General features: G+C 34.9%; 1 protein-coding gene across 3 annotated transcripts in view; it reads left to right on the forward strand.

Annotated features, from left to right (window-relative positions):
- Positions 1-20353, forward strand: part of LOC150099834 (leucine-rich repeat-containing protein 49-like) — an 853241-nt gene extending 832888 nt beyond the window's left edge. For all 3 annotated transcript variants that reach the window (XM_090403687.1, XM_090403689.1, XM_090403688.1), the window contains one exon: positions 15238-20353. In XM_090403687.1, coding sequence (XP_090259813.1) covers positions 15238-15468 — 231 coding nt within the window. In that variant the 3' untranslated portion in view covers positions 15469-20353. The remainder of the gene's footprint in view (positions 1-15237) is intronic.
- The last annotated feature ends 2720 nt before the right edge of the window (positions 20354-23073 follow it).

The raw sequence follows: 23073 nt of genomic DNA on the forward strand, positions 1-23073 counted from the left end.
AAAGTTGTTAGTAAGCCTGTCTAAACTTCTGAATATTTACAGAATCCCATGTTCATGTTGTCTTTATGACCTTAACATAGGTCAGATTGCAGAAGTTTTAAAATATGAAAAAACATCTCATGATGTATCATACTGAAGTGGAAAAATGAGGACTGGCTCATCATTCTTTCCAACAGAAATCACATCATTAATTAGTATCAAACAGTATCTATAAATTTTTTAAATCTAACTTGTAATCCATCATTTGAAATTTTGATTTAGCCAATAAGAATGAAATTGGAAGTGATCAATATTTAGCAAAGATTGGTTGATTGGTAGAGCCTCTGCTACTAATGGCTCATGCAAAAGTTAAGCAAGTTTGAGCATGGTTAGTTTGGAAGGGGATATCATTCAATGCTGTTGGCACACTGTCCTTCGATGAGCCTTTGGACTCCCTGGAGGTGTCACATATTAATAATAATAATTACTTTGTAAAATTGCTAAATGAAACAAACAGTGATAGCATAGTGGTAAAAAACACTGAACACGCATGCAGTCGGGAATACATATCCATACTTGAAGTAGAAAACGCCATCAAAAGCCTGAAATGTGGAAAGGCAGCAGGAGTTGATGATATTTTCGAACAGAAATACTCAAGTATGGAGGTATAAAAGTTTTACAGTGGCTGCACTGCATAGTTCAGAAGGCCTGGACAGAGAGACGAATTCCAGATGATTGGAGTAGAGCTCTCATAGTACCTATATCTAAAAAAAGGGAAATAAAACTGAAAGTGAGAATTACAGAGGTATTTCATTACTGAGTGTTCCTGGTAAGATATATCCAAGTACACTTGAGAAACAGTTGAGAAGGATTGTGGAAGAGAAGCTTGGTGAAGAACAAGCTAGATTCAGGCCAAATAGAGGCTGTCAGGATCAGATGTTCACTTTACAACAGATAGTCGAGAAATCATGGGAATATAACAAAGATCTCTATTTAAGTTTTGTAGATCTGGAAAAGGCATATGACAAGGTGCAAAGAGAGAAGCTATTCAAAATGTTACGGTTATATGGTGTTAATGGGGCATTATATCAAGCAATACTTAGTCTTTATTTGAGTTGTAAGTCAGCAGTTAGAATTGAAGGAAATACAGGAAGGTGGTTTAATGTTAAATCTGTTGTCAGACAAGGATGTACATTATCCCCCTCTGTTATTCATTATCTATATGGATCACATGAAGGAAAATGGTATTAAACCTCATATCAAAATTAGAGATGTTAATATCAGCTCTTTGCTTTATGCAGATGATGTTATATACTTCTAAATAAATCTGCTGCAAGTCTGCAAGATTCCCTGACTAAATTGAATAACTATTGTAATAGATATGGTATGAAGGTCAGCATTAAAAAGACAAAGACAATGAGTATATGTAGCATGATTTTTAGTGAAGATGGTAAATTAAATATGGAAATAGACAACAGAATCAACAAAGCTGGCATAGTAGGACATCAACTGAATAAATTTATATGGAATACGAGAGAAATTAGCCAAAACACTAAATTTGCTGTATACAAGACAGTGTTCAAACCAATTTTAACTTATGGATCTGAGAGCTTGGCTAGAAGTAAAACACTCGAGCAAAGACTAGAGACCGCAGATATGAGAGTTCTGAGAAAGATTAGGGGCATGAACAGATGGCATCAATGGCAATATCATATTAAAAACAAGGATATTAGGAAAGAACTTGACAATATCAGCATCCAGGAATGGATAGCAGAGCTAATCTCAGGTGGTATTGTCACTTAAACAGAATGGGAGAGGAAAGATTAGCAAAAGAAGTGTTCTCTGCCAGGTTGGCAGGAAAAAGACCAAGATATAGGTGGTTTGATTCAGTAAAAAGTGCCTTAGAAAATAGAAATATAAGATCTGATAATGTTGGAGTCTTGACAGGTAACATACTGATTTAGAGGAAAATTGTAGATAGGAAGTTAGTAATGACGTAAATTTTTTTATGTAGTACTATCATATCCTGTAAACCCTTGAAGGTATATATCAGGAATTTGATGATGATGATGAACTTGTAATCCTTACTTAATCTGCCATCCTGACGAAGTCTGTTCATTGCTGTGTGAAACTCATTGGTGCATATTGTATTGTATTAGAGTTAATGACTAATAAACTCAGTCCTTGTATCACCATCTCCCAAATTTTTGGCAGATTAATGTGGCTACTTGTTGAATATAGGTGCGTATTTCATAAACATTGCTGATTCAAAAAATAGCCTAGTGCTATATGGAAATTGTAACAACTTCTATATAGCACACTGGTTTTTCTTTCATCTGATGAACCTCTTTGATGGAGTGTCTGAAGCATGATCTTGCTATTCCTGACTTGTCATAATGATGGTAATGAATGTATTTCTTGTGTTTTCAGAAGTGGATGTTAACAGATCTTTCCGTCTGTACATAATAGATCACATTACAGTCACTCCATGATGTGATAGAGGAAAAGGTTTTTCCTTTGGTGAGCAGATCATGATTGCTAGTTTGAAGTGTGGTTTGAACATTGTGTGTGTGGCGGGGGAGGGGGTATTTTTTTTAGTACTCTTTAGCTATCCTTTCAGATGTTCCACAAATATATTGTGATAGGAAAAGTGATGTTTTGGTCTTGTGTGTTTGGAAAAGAAATGGCATATAGTGTTGAGTCTGTAGCCATTAGCCTGAAAAATGTGGAAGGGGCAGTTAAGTTCTCTTGCACGAGCTGCATCACTAGAACAAATAGACCTAGCTTTCTAAGTTTGAGGATTCCCATACTGTTAGATTGGGGCAGATGTTCCATTTATATGTATCTTCCAGTGTATGTCCCTTTCCTTCATGCTTACATGGTGATCAGAATACATTATGAAAAATTATGGAAACGACTACTGTGTTAGAGCAAAACTTTATTTTAATATAAACCAAAATGAACACTTGATGTTTTGACCTTCATATCAAGGTCATCATCTGCTGTATACACATATATACAAAGAAACAAGCTGCACTACAATCTACATGGTTTGTTTAAGTTATTGACCAACCATTACAACAATTATTGGCCTGACCTCTGGTGAGGAAAAAAAAAACTTTTACTACATCAAAGCCGAGTCCTATTATTATCTATTAGGTTACAAAATTAAATTGGGCTGGAGAGTAACATGTATATATATATATATATATATATATATATATATAAACTATGTAAGTATACATATAAATTCCAACCAACTGGTTTGGAATAGCTTCCAATAAAAGCTGAAAATTTCTTCAAGTCCTAAAGTCAGGGTATGCTGGAAGCTAAGTAGGCTGAATATGTGTCATCCAAATTCTTGGAATTTTTATGCCACCATTATTGTTGAGATTAGGGTGGTTAATCAGAATTTCACAGGCTTCTTTAAATTTTCGTTCATACCAGGTTTTTGTATGATTTAAAGAGCAGGTACTTTTCCAATTAATTTGGTGTAGGTGTTGAAAGCGTCATCTGAGAGGCCTGCTTCAACAAAACTGTTATATTTAATGTGGCTTTTGTAATATAACTGTTCTTTTATATGTATAGGGATTGTACGTCCCTATTGGATTGTCCCCATTGTATTGGTGAAACTGAACGTACAATCCCTGTACAATCCACAAAAAACACATTAAAAGACACTTCTAAGGCAAGTGTGAGAAGTTATACCACCTTTGCCATGAGTTGATCCGGTCCTGAAAATACTTCAGGTGCATACTTTGTTTGCTTATGCTTAGATAAATGATTAAACCAAATATATAAGTGGTAACATAGCCAAGTGAAAAAAACTTATCTCTAATCCAGAGAATTTTAATAATAAGGTATGACACTTTTTGGCAACTCGTATATGGAAATATGACTTCTCCATTACTTCCACCTTAGTATCACCACCTCTGTGTCTGGCTCCCACTGATGAGACCTCAATAAAGGTCGAAACCAGTCTGGGTAGTTACTCTTCCCTTAATGCATGGCATTATACATGCCTGCAAGGAGATGTGCTTTGCATTATGGGATACTAAGGCAAGTGATGAGAAGTTATACCACCTTTGCCATGAGTTGCCCCAGTCCTGAAAATACTTCAGGTGCAAACTTTATTTGCTTACACTTGAATAAAGCATTAAACCAAATATATAATTGGTAGCATAGCTAAGTGAAAAAACTTATCCCTATCCCAAAGACTAGTTACTACCTTAATTAGTATTCTCTGGACCCTTTCCAATATATCCTCATTGTCATGAAAACTAGGAGACCAAATCTGTGCACAGTAATCCATACAAGGCTTGATCAAGGCCTTATACAATGGAACCAGAAACTCTTTATCTCTTCAAGTTAAGGTCTTCCACATCATTGCCATAATCCAATGTAATATCCTCACAACTTGTACAGTGTGACTTCTGAACTTCAGATCGTTGTTCACCACTATTCCAAGGTCTCTTATCTCCTCAACTTCCTCCTATCCCAATATCATTAGTATATGAATTAAATAACAATGGTCCCAAAGCTGGCCCGTGCAGCACACCACTAGTGACTTTTCTCTTTCAAGATAGTGCCCCATATATGCATCTTGCTGATACCCATCCAGTAGCCATTCACCTGTCCAACTCACTAGTTTATCATCCAATTCCATCTGCTTCAGTTTAGTGACCAACTTGTGGTGTGATAATCTGTACAAGCCTTTGCAAAATCTACCACTGTATATACATCTCCCTTGTCCGATACATTCATCACCTAGTTATAGTACAATAAAACCCCGAATTTACTCATTAGATGGGACCAACAAAAAGCTCATAAATCGAATTCACGTAACTCTGGGTATAATTTTGCATGTAATTTATATACAAACATACGAAATATTAGTTAATTGGAACCAAAGGTTTACAAAAACACCTATATTTTTTAAGAAATACTGTATAATCATAATTGTAGTTTTTCCTATATAAAGAAAGCCAGTTACAGCGATTTTTAAATCGGTTGAACCAACCATTACTGGCCACGAAAATTTCTTCTTTGGCTGCTTCTCCAGCTGCTACTTTTAGCCTCTCAAAAATCAGCTTGGCTTGGCTACATATTGTTGTTTGATCAACTGGACAATTTTTTACTCTCACTTGGTTATCACACCATAATTTAAGCATCGTTTCCATCTCGCCAATAATTCCATGGCGTTTACGAATTATGCTTGAATTCAATGATTAGGCATTTTTCACAGATGCGAGAATTCTTTCTTTATCTTTTATGATTGTTCTTACTGTGGATTCCTGTAGATCACACTTCTTTGCTAGCTCACAAATGTTCATTCCGTTTTCAAAATCCTTAATAATGTTGAGTTTTGTTTCCAAATACAATGTGTTTCTTTTCTTGCTAGCTGTAGAAGAATTGGACTTGCTTCTTTTGGACGACATTATTATTTTTTATGTGATAAAATTTTTATCAAGAACATAACATTAAACAATCATGAGGTTTATAAACTATAAAAATTGTGTATGAATAGAGACTGCACAAAACATGTCAGTGCTTGTTCACAGCATGTGCGACACTGGCGAATGTGGCCGGCACCGGAAAGATACGACTAGTGGTGAAGCAGGATGGGAATACATACATATAAGAAACTGTGTAACTCCGGATTCACGTAAGTTGGGGTATATAAGCAAGTTTGTTATTACTGTATATAAGCAAGTTTGTTAAACATAACCATCAACAAATCCATGCTGACAAGCACAAACAGTACACTGTTGTCAACCCACTTTTGTGTCCTATATCTCACTAACCTCTCCAGTACCTTAACTACAACTCCAAATTTATGGGTAGTCAGCCTATAATTTGTTACCTTAGCCTTATCACCACCTTTGTGAAGTGGAACAAAAGTTTTGTTCACTTCACTTCTTTCTTTCCAGCTTACTTAACTCCTCATATACCTCTTGCTTGCTCGCTCGCCATTAAGTCTTCTCTCATTTCATTCTCTACACTTGAGCTTCTGATGAACAAGCAAAGTTCAGATTTTCACTTTAAAACATGTAGTTTAGAAATTATTGGAGTATAACAAGAATCTGTATTAAAGTTTTGTAGATTTGGAAAAGGCTTATGACAGGGTGCCAAGAGCAAAGCTGTTTAAAATCCTACAATTACATGGTGTAAATGGGATATTATATTGAGCAATATATAGTCTATATCTGAATTGTGAGTAGAATTGAAGAAGGTACAGGGAAACAGCTCAATGTAAAATCAGGAGTGAGAAAAGAGTATACATTGTCTCCTCTGTTATCATCTATATTATCCATATGGCACTATGAAGGAAAGTGACATTAGGTCTGATATCAGCAGTGGGAATATTGAACTCAGCTCTTTACTTTATGCACTGGTATTATACTACTAAATAAATCCACTACACATCTGTAGAATTTCTTAACTAAACTGAAATAAAAACAAAATCAACAATTAAAAATACAAATCCCCCATATTTAACTTTCTGATAACTGTCTATCAGCCACCCTTTTATTCAAGTCAGTAGTTTACTTTCCAATATCCTCTAATTTATGTAATAGCCTTTTGTATCTTGTATCATGTCAAATGCCTTAGCAAAGTCCAACAGCATCATAGTATATCATAGTATAACAGCATTCCCTTTATCCAACTCTCATCTATAAGATTATAATAAATTTCGTTTAATCCTTTATCCAAGTGTAAACAAACAAGGTTTGTGCCTGAAAATATCTTCAGGACTGAGGTAAGTTAGTGCAACACCAGGCAACTCTGAGCAAAGGTGAACCAAGCTCTCATCACTCCTTGTCTCAGTATCTCCCAAGGAGTGATGAGAGCTTGGTCCACCTTTGCTCAGAGTTGCCTGGTGTTGCACTACCTTACCTCAGTCCTGAAGATATTTTCAGGCTCAAACCTTGTTTACTTACACTTGGATAAAGGATTAAACTAAATTTATTATAGTCTAACCAAGTGCAAAATAAACTTCCAACATCTTTCTCTAAATCCAGAGTAATTCAATAATAAGGTGGTAGTACACCTGTTGGCAACTCGTATAGGTAAATATGACCTCTCCTATTGCTTCTGCCTTAGTATCTCCATGTTTTGGTCTGCCTCCCACTGACGAGACCTCAATAAAGATCGAAACCGGTCTGGGTAGTGGCCCTTCCCTTAATGCATAGCAGTATACATGTCCGCAAGGAGATGTGCTTTGTATTGTGGGGGATACCGAGACAAGGAGTGATGAGAACTTGATCCACCTTTGCTCAGAGTTTCCTGGTGTTGCACTACCCTACCTCAGTCCTGAAGATATTTTCAGGTGCAAACCTTGTTTGCTTACACTTGGATAAAGGATTAAACAAAATTTATTATAGTCTAACCAAGTGCAAAATAAACTTCCATCATCCTAATTCCATTATTATAAAATATAAACAAATTACTCAGACATGACCTCTCTTTGATAAACTCATGCTGTTCCTTTCAAAGTGTAGCTTGTCTATCAGCCAAGTCCTTACCAATGTTTCTAAAATCTTCACACCACCACCACTTGAGAAACTGATAGGTCAGTAGTTACATGTTTTTTTACCACCCTAGTACAGTGGGACTTATCACACATTCTTACTTTTCCTGTGAGATATTACCTGAGCTAAGACTCAAATTATATGAAGTCAAGAGCCTAAGCACTTCAGCTGAACATTCCTTTAGCACACATTCTGATATTCCATAGAACCCTATTACCATTTTGTCCAGGTTGTGCAACAGCTCCTCTGGTGTAATAGAGGAGCTGTTACAACAAAATCTCCTCTGATGTCCATATTTTCATTCAGTGTAGTAGTGTTACTGCTCCATGTTGTATGCACCATTTCAATTTTTCTTTATCCTTTGACTTGGCTTTCCTTTTAATACTTGTAACTTTTCTGACATTCCCTTTATTATTATTATTACACCCTCCACAGAGGTTCATTCAACTGACAACATATTTATCATACTGAATCTTAAAATCCTTAGCACTCCCTGCATTAATGGGATGTTCCCGTAATGCATTCCATTCACTATGAAAAAATTACTTCTTTCTCCACACTGTTATGCAACTTCTACTCTGTACACCCTGAATCATCAAATCTCCATATGTGACACTCCACATAGATTCATTCATCCTTCTTTCGCTGATCTCTAACTCTTACAATTTGCAATCTCTCTCTCACTCTCTCCTTGCTCTCCCACTTTCCTGCCTTGCTTCCACACACTCTCATCTTTCTGAAATTTCCTCTCTTCCACTGTCTCACCCATTTTCTCATCTTGCTCTCTGATGCTGTTTTTTTGCACCTACTTTCGTTCCTTTCACACTAGCCAACCTCTCTATCCCGCAAAGATCTTTGTTCATCCTCCTCATCCTTTCCATGTTCTTTCTCAGCACTTCTGTTCTCTCTTCACACATTCTGCTTTCACTTGCCATTCACACACACAATTATGGACATGAGACAAACCATCTTTGTCTGCTAAACTACCCAAGGCTAAATCTATATATAGATTTAGGTCTTTAACATTCTCTCCATCCTCCAACACACTACTGGCATCTGCATATTTAAAATCACCCATTTCCAAAGCCACTATCTGCACCGTCGTTATATCACGAGATGGAAACACTAGTGTCTTCCAGTGTCTCACATCTGCCACATTAACAAAGGGATGTGTTCATACTTCATGCATAGCAAGCTGTAAAATCTTCAACTAGGTTATGAATAGCATAGTCAAATGGGGGAGACTGTTACTGAAACTGGTGGGTACAGTGTTGAATATAATCGCTACACATGGAGACAATGCTGAGATTGTAAAATCCTCACTAAATATTAAACAAATACACAACAATTTACAAAAAAAATCATCAAATCGAATAGCGCAAACTTAAATAGCAGTTTCAGGAAATAAATATGTCTTTGTTGCAGGCTTTTTTTAATTCCTTCAATCAAATGTGTGAGAGAGAAAGTGTATCTGTTACAATTTTATTTATGTAAATAATTATGTGTGTATAGTTACTTAATTAAACATTGTGTCTTTTGTGTTACAGTAATAGTTAGTTAGTTATATTTTCTTATTTTTTATTCTTATTTTTCTCAAGTATGAGCAAACAAAAGTATGCACATTCATTTCAGACAAATTATGGAGACCACAACCATTTGAAATAATACTTACCTTAAAAATAACTTACTGGAAAGGTTGGTCAATTGGTAGAGCGTCTGATACTAATGGCTCATGCAAAAAGTTAAGTAAGTTTGAGCGTGGTTAATAGTTGGAAGTGGCTCAATCATTAGATGCTGTTGGCACACTCTCCCTCGATGAGTCTTTAGACTTCCTGGAGGTGTCACATAATAATAATAATAATAATAAAAATTTCTCTTGTCTTATTTTAGAGATAAAGATAAGTGAATACAATATATATGAATTATAAATAGTTTGGGGTAAACTAGAATTGTTTTCATTGTAGATGAATATATTGGAAAGAAGCCAGAAATATATAAATCATACTCGTGGTACAAATCTAACATATAACCTATGAGGTTTTTAATAGATGTAGGCAATCGTGTGCACACACGCACACACTATTTTAATAAAATGGCAAAGCTGACACATTTCAACACACACCCTTTTAAAACAAAATGAATCAGTAAGTAGATTCCAAGAAATTAAATTCTTGGTTTAGTCCTTTATCCAAGTGTCAGGAAACAAAGTTTGTACATGAAGTATCTTCATGACTGGGCTACTTGTATATAGAGGATGACTTCACATCAGTTGCCACGGTATCCCATAATGTAAAGCACAATTCCTTTCAGGCATGTATAATACTATGGATTATGAGAAGGGCCACTACCAGACTAGTTTCAACCTTTATTGAGGTTCTCATCAGTGGGAGGCAAACAGACCCAGAAGAGATACCAATGAAACCTCAGTAAAGGTCTTAACCGGTCTTGGGTAGTGGTCCTTCCCATAATGCATGACATTATACATGTCCAAATGGGGGATACTTTGCATTGTGGGGGAATCGATGCTAAGTCATTAGCCTTTATATATACAAGCAGCTTAGTCATCAAGAAACTTCACGTACAAAGTTTATTTGCTTGCTTGCACTTGGATAAAGCATTAAACCAAGAATATAATGTCTTAGCATCTTTAATTCATAGTATTATTATTATTATTATTATTATTCAGGCCTCCATGGAGTCAAAAGACTCATCGTGGGAGGTCCTTCCTAAGAACATAAAGTCTGTCAAGACTGATCGAGGGGGAGGCCCCCTCCCTAAGAAACACAAAGTCTATCATACCACTCCTTAAACTCATTGACAGTTCTCGATCTCACCACTCCATCAGGCAATGCATTCCATGGTTCAACCACTCCTCACCCTCTTGCTCACAGATTCCTTTCGTAACTTCCAGGGATGGCCTCTTGTCATCACTCCTTCCTGCTGTTCAACCAAGCTAAAGAACTCCCCAGTGTCAACCCTGTAACCACCTCTCAACAGTTTAAAATTCTCAATCATATCACCTCCCCTTCTTCTATTCACCAAACTCTGCAGTCCACATTCCCTCAGCCGATCCTCATAACTATGCTTGTACAGTCCTGAAACCATCTTTGTTATCTGCCTTTGTACCCTTTCCACACTTAATTTATCCCCTTCAAATCCTGGGGACCAAATCTGAGAACAATAGTCTAAGTGTGGTCTGATCAGGGTCTTATACAACGGATTGATAACTGTTTTATCTCTGCAGGTCAGCATCCTTCTCATTATTGCAGCAATCCTTTGTGTTACCTTCACCACCTTTGCAACATGTCCTCTAAATTTCAGGTTTCTATCAATCATCAAATCCAGATCTCTTGTCTCTCCTACTTCCTCCAATTTAACTCCTCCCATAGAGTATGCAGCGTCCCATCGATGTGTCCCAAACCTCAAGACCTTACATTTTGCTGCATTAAACCGACCCCCCATTCATTTGCCCACCTATCTATCTTATTCAAATCCTCTTGCAGGGCTGCTGCATCTGCACTATTACTAATGTTCCTTCCCAGCTTTGCATCATCCGCAAACAACTTGCAATATCCCCTTGCAGTCCACTGACAATGTCATTGATATAAAAGTTAAACAATATATGTCCCAGTACTGAACCCTGTGGAACCCCACTTGTAACCCTCTGCTTCCTTGAAATTGACCCATTATACACAACTCTCTGATACCTATCGGACAGCCAATCCTGAATCCAGTTGACCAATCTGACATCCAGACCCATGTGCTGCAACTTGAATATGAGCTTATCATGTGGCACCCTGTCAAATGCCTTCACTAAGTCTAAGAAAATGGCAGTATATGCCTTTCCCTCATCTAATGCTCTTGTAACTTTATCATAAAAGACTAGCATGTTGCTAAAACAAGAGTGCCCCTTCACAAATCCATGTTGACTCTCACAGATAACATTACCCTCATTTGCGCAATGCTGTATATGGTCCTTCACTACTTTCTCTAAGATCTTACTTACTACTGATGACACACAAACTGGCCTATAATTAGACACTTCCAGTCTGCTACTGCCCTTATGCAATGGCACTATCTTACCTTTCTTCCATTCCATGGGCACCTTTCCCACAGCCAGACTTTCATTGAAAAGCCAGGTCGAAGGCACTTTCAGTTCCCTAGCACATTCTCTCAAAACTCATGGTGAAATACCATCCAGTCCCACATCTTTAGTACTCAGTATTTGGAACACATTCTCCTCCTGAAACTCTAAACCTCGAACCTGCCCAATCCCTCTAGCATTAAAACTGACTCCTTCAGGATGAAATACTCTAATAAAGTGTTCATTGAACAATTCCACAATGTCCTCTGTATCAATCACTCTATTCCCATTTTTATCCCACAATATCATTCTTCCACAGTCATTTCTTCTCCTACTGGCCACATATCTAAAAAATTCCCTGGGATTTTCTTTGGATCTTTGGGCCAATCTCCTCTCATATTCCAGTTTCGTCTTCCTTACCATACTAGTCACTCTTCTGGCTTGTGTCTTATACTCTTCATGCATCTTCTCTTCAACTGTCTCTTTATATCTCTTCCATAGCCTCTTTTTTGTATGCAATTCCTGTTTATTATTGTTTGTCATCCACTTTATTCCAAATTGTGTCCTCTTGTTCACTCGTGGTATACAACTTACCATTGCTGCTAACAAATATTCTTTCATCATTTCCCATGCACTAATGATATCCCAGTCTTCTAATTCCTCCCTCCATGAAACTTTCCCAAGTTGACATCTTAGACTATTATAATCACCTGTCTTATAATTCCACATACGTTCCCTTCACTTAGATACTCCTGCATGTTTATTCATTTTCCAAGTCAAAACCATATGGTTACTCTCTCCAACTGGTGGGAGAGATGTCATCTCAGTTATTATCAACTCTTCTGATGCTATAACCAAATCCAAAACTCTTGAACCTCTTGTTCCCTCTATTACATGTTGCCCATGACATTTGTCCCTCAAGAATTCTAGAAATTCCATTCCCTTATTGCTACATGCCTATTCCTCTCCCCAGTTTATACTACTGTAGTTAAAATCTCCCATAACAATCATTCTTCTTGCACTTGCCACGCTCAGCTGTCTAAACATTTCCTGGTCCCCAACCTCTGTGCTCCTGGGTCTGTAGCAATACCTCACAAAATGTCCTGTCTTGCCCACCTCCACCTCACATCATACGCTTTCAAAATCATTAGTGTCACAGCCTTCGAAAGCCTCCACTCTTTGAGGACATAGGTCGTCGCTTATCATAAACAGTACTCCACCACCACGCTTTCCCTTCCTATCCTGCCAAAAAATCTATTCCTTCTATTCAAAAAAGCAACTTCTATTCCTGTTATTATATCTTCTTCTGTCAACCGCGTCTCGGTGATCCAAATAATCTTTGCCCAGGCTGTTGCTATCAGTGCCACCAATTCCTCTCCTTTATTCTGAATACTCCTGGTATTAGTATTAAGCATAAAATTTCCATTGTTTCTATACCCAGCATTATCCCCTCTAGACTGCACTGGGCTCAGCGTTACCTGATGTCGTCTCTCTTCTTCCAAGTACCCATTCCCACAAGAGGCCACCCCTGCTTCCATCCTCCCTGGGACGCACTGACTCGTTCAGAACAGCAATCTCTCCAGATGCCTATGTCCTTCCTCATTCAAATGCAGGCAGTCTCTCGCATACAATTCCTCTCTGCTCTCAAACGCACTCCAAGCATCCACATATTCCAGTCCTCTCTTTTCACACATTCTAGCTATTATGTCATTCAATATTACCGTGCTTCTACTCAGCTCATCATTATCTTACCTAGGCAACACACACACTATCTTTCCTCTCTGTGTCTTTTTCGTACTACCTCAAGCAAGAATCTCATATCTCTCGCTGCCCTAATTACACCACCACTCAAGTCATTTGTTCCCACCTTCACAATCATCGCATCCACCCTTTCACTTCTCTTAACTGCCAAAGCCACACTTTCTGTCATTCCTCCTGGCAAACACTCCTCACGCATTCTATCTTGAACACCACGGATCGTTAAGTCACTATACGTTATACCTCTTACCATTTCCTCTCTCCTATTGTTTCCATTTTCTCCTCTTCTTTCATTCCCAGACCTCTCTCTCATTCCCTCTCGCCTACTGTTTCCATTCTCTCCTCTTCTAGCACTCCCATACCTCTCTCTCATTCCGTCTCTCCTATTGTTTCCAACCAAGTGAAAAACTTCCAACAGTAAATAGAAAGATTTACTGATCTTTAATTTTACAGAGCCTGTGGAGCCCCACTTGTAACTTTCTGCTCTTTCATGCATTGGGGTAGATAATGTGGTGGAGATGGAGAGTTGTGGAGTAGATGCCCTCCCTCAATGCATCTTTGGACTCCATGGAGATGTCGCATAATAATAATTAGTCTCTGCAAGAGACTTTGTCGAGAATAAAATGAAACATTTGGATAAGCCTCTTAAAAATAATGTTTTTCTCTGGTTAAACTTACTAATATTTGGAAAAATATATATATATGTGTGTGTGTGACTTTCATCAAATTATAATTTGGTTGAAATATAATTATTAATAGTGAGTAACAATAGGAGAAATCTAGATTAGATTTCTTGCCTGAAACAATGTGAAAGTGATTTAGAATCTCTTTCACATTCAAAAATGCAAACATGGAAGTGCTAGAAAATGGCTTATAACAATTCTGGACAAATACTGTGAAAAATGCTCAGTATCAAGCAAAATCATTAGAAAGAAACAGTTTCTTTAATAATCCATACTTGCTTGCTTTGAGTGCATGTACTTGAAGCAAGAAAGGAAATATACTTTTAATTCCTGTAGTATAAGAAGTGAAAATACTTTCATTTAAATTGGTTTTAAAAGTAGATACTCTATAACAGAGGTCGGCAGCCCATAAGTATTTTGACCATACTTACATGACATGTGTCCTGTATGTTGAATTATTTAATTAATACATTTTATAATATGAATAATAAATTAAAAATATACTTCTTGATATTGCCATGCAACTTGGTGCAAGTCAACCTTGTTAGTCATCATGAGTGGGGATAGCAAAGGCGACTTCATCCGGCTACAACCAAGATTTTGGCGCACATTAAAGAATGCATTTTCATTAGGAAATATCCAAAAATTTTATCGATGCTTGCCAAAAAAACAGGGAGACACATATTTTGATGCATAATATATATTACATTGTTTTTACGTGATAATAATTTTTCATAATAAAAATTGATTACTCAAATATTTTTTTCACGTACTATTTTCACTTAATTAAACGCTTGTGGCCTGGTTATTAAAAATAAAAGTTGAATGTGGCCCACGAGTCTGAAAAGGTTGCCGACCCCTGCTGTATAAAATATCAATAAATTTAAATCTAAAAAAATACAAATTATTTTATAATTCTTTTATTCAGTATCCAGGTTCAGTAGTAAACTAAGCAAACAATGTGATTCATTCATGGGATGTGCAGTGTACAAATTCCAGTAGGTGCTCAAAGCACTAATAAGTACTAATCATTTTAAAACTTTCTTTAAATACTTAGTTATGCAGATATTTTCAGAATAATTGGAATACTCAAGCAAGTACTGGCCCTGCTCTGACATGAATTATGTGATGTTAATAATTTCTTTAAAGTATAATTAATATAGTAAAATATAGTTAAAATATTTCTATTGTATGCTTTCAGTTCACACTGCCAAGTTACAAGATTACAGCAAAATCCACATTGGAAAGGAGTCTGAACTGTGTAAATGAAACCATGAAGAAACGTCTAGTCTTTCACCATGTTTGGCCGTCCGTCTTCTTGGATGTCGTTAGAGAATCCCTCCATGATTGTACCAACTTAGACAAACATATGAAGGAATTGTTTCAGAATGTATCAAAGAATTATAAATCTTTAAAAGATAGGGAAAAATAAGTTTTCAAAATAACATTTTTTTTTCAGTGTTGCTCAGAAATTTTCATTTTAGAGTAATACATTTTCCTCTTTAGACTGAATATTCCAGGGATTGACTTTTTAAAAGTTGTTAATGATTATGGACCAAGCTTTGTACAGGAAAAAGAAAGAATTCTATGCATTTAGTAATCAAAAATTAAAGACTTATGTGCTCATTACTTCTATGAACAAGAGAAGGTAGTTGCACAAGTTACAGTAAATTTCTGATTTTGTAGATAGATAATATCAGTTTAGTGAGACAAAACAGCATAATTTTACTGTTTATCATTCACCTGAAATTAAAAGTATCTTGTGCAAATACTTTTGTATATATATACATACATTTTTTATGGTTGGTTTTGACTGTTAGTGCCTCATTTCCATATTTGTATATTTATATATATCTTCTTCTTTCTAATTCCATCTTATCTATTTCTTAATTTTTTTTTTCTGCATGGTAATGTCACATATATTTCATATAGTCAGCATTTTGTATATAGAATGGTATAACAGCAAGATTTAAATACTGTGAAAATATTCTGTATCATTGCTTTTGAAATTTTTTATTTAGATATCATTATGCATAGAATCACCTGAAATATGCGAAAAGCACTTGCTAATTTCAAAAATTTTAGAAGCTTCAGCAAGAAATTTAACTACTTTAAATGGCTTTGTGCTTTTTTGTAGTAGTAAAATAAATTTTCATATTTGTTTTTCACAGAATTTCTTGATACAGAAATAGTTATTAAAACCAAATTTGATACTTGATTATAATTGTAAATAAACTATTCAGTTGTTATATTTTCCAGCTGCATTTTTCTTTTTTGAATAATTTAGGTGGAAAATGAATTTTATTATCCATCATGAAACTGCCACTCTGCTTATTGGAAGCCATAGAGAAGGATTCCTGGATTCTCTCTTAGTCAACCTGTGGCTAATTTGCAAGTGGTTTATAGTCTTTCATGAGTGGGAGTCATATTTAAAAAAAAAAACCATTAATTGTATCAAGGTGTTCTCATTATTTGTCTGATTTCTTGGAACACCAGGAAATGCTTAAATGTGAAGTTCATTTTTATTATTATATAATATTCAAGGATTAAATTTAATTCAGATTAAATATCATGCTAAAATTATATTAAAGAAAAAAGGAATGCAGTGAATCAAATTTCGTTTACTTTTTGGCTTGTTTGAATATATCTGATACTTAACTAAGAAAACTAAAGTTTCTATACCGTGAATTATCAAACCAATGATCGGTTTTTATTTAGTAGTATTGTTGTTGTTGTTTTTTCATATGTTAACCTTCTCATCGAAAATTTCTATTTATTAGAATTATGTAATTTGAAAATTACAATAAACATTTTTAGTTTATCATTCCTCCTCAGCAAAAATGCTAAATTTTTAAGGGAAGAGATAAATATAGTAGTAAAGTTTGTAGTTCATTGTAGACTTTGCCATTACATCTAGTAATAAAAATGGAGCATTATGTATTTTGAGGGTACACATGTGTTACATTCTAGCTTTGATTCTGATTTATTATTTTAATTCAGAAATTGTATGATGAAGGATTTGATTAATTACTAATTGGGAAATGAACAGATGTTTCAGTTAATTAATTGGCGTATTATAATAGTTTTATTTGTCTCATACAATTTGGAAAATAAAACTTAATATATTTCAAGATATCTTAAGAATGAATATTAAAAATTGACAGATACTGAATACTTATGGTTGATTACAGCAAATAAGTAGTGAAGAGTTCATTGCCGGCATGATTGAATTATATCTGATGTCAGTTTTCAAGAGGTTTCCGATACTTTTACTATAAAAGGTAATGCAAAAATATTCTTTGTATTGTTGTAAAGAATGATTTTTTTAAAAACTTCCTATCCAGAACTAAAATCAAAATAGTGTAGGTTTTAATTTTTTGCTGTCCTAATGTTTTAATTTGAAAATTGTTACCAGAAATGCTGCAATCATGATAAAATCACTAAATTTCAGTTGATTGATGAAAATTTCTGTGTGTGTATCCATGTATATTTTAGCTTGAACTTTTTTTTCCTGTTTATAATTTTCTGAACCTTATGTTCATGTTACTCATATTTAATTGCATATAAATGAATTGGCAATGCTTAATGCATTATTGAGCATTGTCCTTATGCAGCCTACCTACCCTCTAGCCAACTTAGAATGGGTATTATTACTAAAATTTTGTGGACTGCAGATAAAGCTAAAATAATTAACCAGTAATATAAGCAAAGAATTTATAGAACCTAAATTTGAAACTTGTGGTAAATGAGTAATTCATATTGACTTTTGGATTGTCTGTCAGGAATTTTTATGATAATAAAGAAAATCACAAGGAAAATAATTAAGAATAAATAGAAGGTTGAAATGAAATATTAAAACGAATGCACAACCTGACAATTTGTATAATGAAAATGTACACACCAATTTGATCTTTATGATTTAAAGAAATATATACCTAATATAAAAACCAATACAATATTTAAACGTTTTTCGTGTTTAAAACAGAGGTTGAAATGAAGAACGAATCCTTTTGGATCCACAGACAATTATTCTGGAGTGTAATGAAATATTTTTTTGTAAATATATTTTTATCCTACCAAAACAGTTGATGTTTAGGTTCTAGTAGGATTTTAATCCAAAGATGCAAAATTTTTTTCACTCCAGTAAATTGTTCCAGTTCAGAGTAAAAAATATCATTATCAGAAAATAATGCTTCTTTGGATAATATATATATATGTTTATAATTATTAAGTGACTTAAACACCGAGAAAAAATATAAGAGATTTAATAAAGTTTCACTACTAGTTTCATCGGAAATGCCAACTTCATTAGGTGAATACAGTACCATGGAGAAAACAACATCTTAAAAATATATTGTACTTTAGACAAACACAGAGTTTAGAACAAGTAGTAGTTCTGTTTAAAATTAAGTACAATTGTTAGTTCTAATATGCATGTGAGTTCTAATATGCACACTTTGCATGTGAATGATATTACGAGTACGCCAAAACTGGATTACAGCGTTATATGAATCGGGTAGGCTGTAACTGAGATTGCTGTTTAGATGGGCAGGGTCAGGATTCCAAGTCTCTCTAATTCATCGGAGCATTTATGGATGTTTGAAGTTAAGTTCCAGTCTAATTGATGTTGTCATCCTTCAACATTGGTATTAGCAGAGAATAAAACTTGGCTGGATAGGGCATTAGCACGGGTTCTGTTTTAAGAAATGTCATGTTGGTGTTCTTCTGGAGAGAGATGGACTTCTCTCTCCAGAAGAGAGAAGGAACACAAACCAAGAACAACAAACCATAATATGGTTTGTTGCAACTGCAAATTATTTTGTATACTCCTGGGAACTGAAGAAGGTTGTGTTTTACTTTAGGTTGACTGAGGCAAGATCAGAGTTTTGGAAAGGTGGAGAAATATGTTTTAATATTAAATTTCTTCAGGATTTTTGGCCAGTTTAGGAGAAAGAGAACTTATATGTGATAAGGAGATGTAGGCTGTGGAGTTTGAGTTATCTTCATTACTATGTTGATTATGTATCCTTTCTAAACAATGGGACCATCCATTGTTCTAGTAAGTTTCATATCTCGAAAAGCCAAAACACCATTAACTTCAGGTTCCGATGTGACTTCCTTATGATCCCTCTTATTATCATAAAAACTCCTGACAAAAAACATCAAAAGTCTATGTGAATTATCCTCATTAACTATGAGCTTCCAAAGTATGTTCTTCTTTTTATATAACTATTGCTGATATATTAATGGCTAATTATTTCAACCTTGTCTCTGATCCATAAACTTCGTTATGACTCATGACATAACGTTATGACAAACATATGGCTTAGAAGTGCTTAGGTATTAGCTCTATAATATAATATGCATTACTAATTATATGTACTAATTTGCTGTTGTGAATTTTTCATAAAACATTTCTTTCTTTCTTATATAAATACTTAAATAAGTAAGAACTTCTTTCTTACAAGAAAGAAATTCTTACTTATTTTTCTTATTCCACCGTGTTCAAATTTGCGATAGTTACACTCTTTGATAATATCAGTATTAGACATGCTCACATACCTGTAGTATTTAAACTAAACGTATTTGGTCGTTTATATAATTCAAATACAACTTATTTATTAATTACTCACCATTTGCGAAAAACAAAACTTTTTCAGTTTTTCCACTTTTTCAAGGCATAAAAAATTTACACCTTGAAAAAGCAGTTTGCTGGCTTTTTCAAGGCGTAAACTGGTAGGCTCTAATGTAGTTTTGTTTTTCATAAATGGTCAGTAATTAATAAATAAGTTGTATTTGAATACCTGTAGTATTTTGAGTACTAGCAACTTGTTTATGACAACTTACCCACCTACTGATCCACGTTGATAGTGGATCAGATTTCTTATTATATACATCACAATTATGTCATATTTTCAGGCATTGAACTTCTTTCCACTTCTATGGCTAGTTTCACTGTAGCTGAAGTATATATATGAATTGCTACTATAAATAATCATGCCTACTACTTCATCAGTGCAGGAAAAGGAGGGGGGGGGATACAGACTAAATTTGCATCTGCCATTAGCTTTTAATTAATAAATTAATACCTCCTTAATGTGTACTGCATTATAACAAATATTGTTATATACTATATTTGAAAAATTCAAAAATAATAGGATAATGTTAACAGGTTTATCTTTGCATGACAATCATTGCTTTTAATGAAACATGTTGACAGGATCTCTGTTACATTTGTTATTATGTTGAAAAATAAAGCTAGAATTTGAACAGGAAAGGTAGTTCACTTCTTTTTAATAATTCCTAGATGAACTTAGTGCTGAAATTATTTTAAATACAGATTGTTAATATGAGAAATGTTATTAATAAAATTTTCATTCATTGTGTTCATGAGCATCTTCAGTACATGAAATGATAGAACAGTAGCAAGCTTTTTTTTACTATTGTTTTTATATTACTAACCCATTCTAGGACATCAGTTAAAGTTAAAATTACACTCCTTACAACTTGTGATGGCCACATCTGTAATTTTTATCCATCTGTTATTTATGCTTGTGCTCTCGTAGCACTTAAATTTGAAGATGTTCGTGAATGATCAAAAATTTTATCATCATCCCAAGATCCCATGGAGTCGGACTCATCTAGAAGATCTTTTTGTCATACACAGCTCATCATACCGTGCCTTAAACACACTCAAATTCTATGCAGACACCACCCTCTCAGGCAAGGCATTCCAATCATTCACAACTCTGCATTGTCTCAACTTTGTATCATCTGCAAACAACTGAATATTCCCATCCAAATCTTCACCAATAACATTAACATATAGATTAAACAACAATGGACCTAAAACAGACCCCTTATGAAATTATTAATTTTTTTTTTTTTTTGCTGTTGTTGTCATTTTTAAAATAATTTTGTTAATGGCTACATTTGTTTCAGTAAAAAAAAAAAAAAAACATCGCTATATATATATAATCGTCTCTGTAGCGCAATTGGAAGAACTACAGTACATTGTGCCCTTTGATTGGAATAGGACTAAGTTCGATTCCCGTCGCGATGGGAGGAATCTTTCTCTGGACGATTTCAATCGAAAGTGAGTTAGTCAATCTCATACGGAGGTTTTTTCTCCCGGAAACTTGGGTTTTTCATCCCGCATACAGACAAATCGGCCCTTCAGAACACATGCAATTTACAGACAAAAAATACTAGTTGTGGTGGAGGTGGATGGCGTTGATGGAGATGATTCATAGTAGAGGTTCGGTGTAGTGGTTGAGACAGTTGTAGGTGTCCTCCCATGATGAGTCTTTGAACTCCTTGGAGGTATCAGGAATAATAATAGTAATATCTGAAAATGAACAAAACTTTTTATTTGCAGAAAAAGATGGGGAATGAGAAGTAAAATCACTTCAAACTACTCATTGATTCAGAAAAAAATGGTGCATTCATTGCAAATCAGATGTAGCTAAGTCAAAACTTTAGCGCATCAACTTGAATTGTAACTATAATTGCATTGAATAAGAAGCTGTATTTATTGTTTGAAGATTTAAGTTATCTCATGGAATTGCTAATAAAAATTGCCCTATTTAGATCAGGAGTAGTTATTTATGGGAATATGCCATGAATATGGAATATACAATGAAATTTGAGTTTCTCTATTTCTTTTCGGATCTAAACGTTACGAATCATAAGGACAGGATTTAGTTCTGTTTTTGAACGAATTCATCTTAGTATATAAAAATACTTTGTGTGTGTAGCAAAAAGTGGAAACCAAGTCTCGTGTTAATAGCCACTGCTTTCTCTGATACTACTGTATTTTTCCCTGCTGGTATATAAAATATATATATATATATATATATATATATATATATAAAATCATCACGCTTGTTGCGGTCTGAGAAGTCATCGGTGAATCTCTTAAGAGGACGTCCTGGTTTTCTTTTTCCTAATGGGTTGTGATTTAAGGCTTATTTTGGTAATCTTTCGGTTTTCATTCTTTCAATGTGTTCCATCCATCATCATCATCAAATTCCTGCCATGTACCCTCAAGGGGTGTACAGGATATGACAGTACTACATGAAAAAATTACATCATTACTAACTTCCTATCTACAATTTTCCTCCAAATCATTCTGTTACTTGTCAAGACTCCGACATTATCAGATCTTATATTTCTATCGTCTAAGGCACTTTGTACCGTATCAATCCACCTATATCTTGGTCTTCCTCTGGGTCGTTTTCCTGCCAACCTGGCAGAGAACACTTGTTTTGCTAATCTTTCCTCTCCCATTCTATTTAAGTGACCATACCATCTGAGATTAGCTCTGCTAACGCATTCCTGGATGCTGACAATGTCAAGTTCTTTCCTAATATCCTCATTTTTAATATGATATTGCCATTGATGCCATCTGTTCACGCCTCTAATCTTTCTCAGGACTCTCATATCTGCGGTCTCCAGTCTTTGGTCAAGTGTTTTACTTCTGACCCAGCTCTCGAATCCATAAGTTAAAATTGGTTTGAACACAGTCTTGTATACAGCTAATTTAGTGTTCCGACTAATTTCTTTCTTATTCCATATGAATTTATTCAATTGACTTCCCACCATACCAGCTTTGCTGATTCTGTTGTCTATTTCTATATTTAGTTTACCATCTTCAGTGAAAATTGTGCCTAAGTAGCTGAAATGTTTTACTTGTTCCACAGGTTCTCCATTCACAACACAGTTGACATTTTCAATGATTCTGCCTATTTTCATTGTCTTTGTCTTTTTATTGCTGACCTTCATACCATATCTATTACAACAGCTATTCAATTTAGTCAGAGAATCTTGCAGACTTGTAGCGGATTTATTTAGAAGTATAACATCATCCGCATAAAGCAAAGAGCTGACATTAACATCTCCAATTTTGATATCAGGTTTAATTCCACATTCCTTCATAATATGATCCATATAGATAATGAATAACAGAGGGGATAATGTACATCCTTGTCTCACACCAGATTTAACATTAAACCATCTTCCTGTACTTCCTTCAATT

Source organism: Typopeltis vanoorti, chromosome 14 (assembly GCF_054136105.1).
Source record: "Typopeltis vanoorti isolate ZY-2024b chromosome 14, IOZ_Tvanoo_1.0, whole genome shotgun sequence".
NCBI lineage: Eukaryota > Metazoa > Arthropoda > Arachnida > Uropygi > Thelyphonidae > Typopeltis > Typopeltis vanoorti.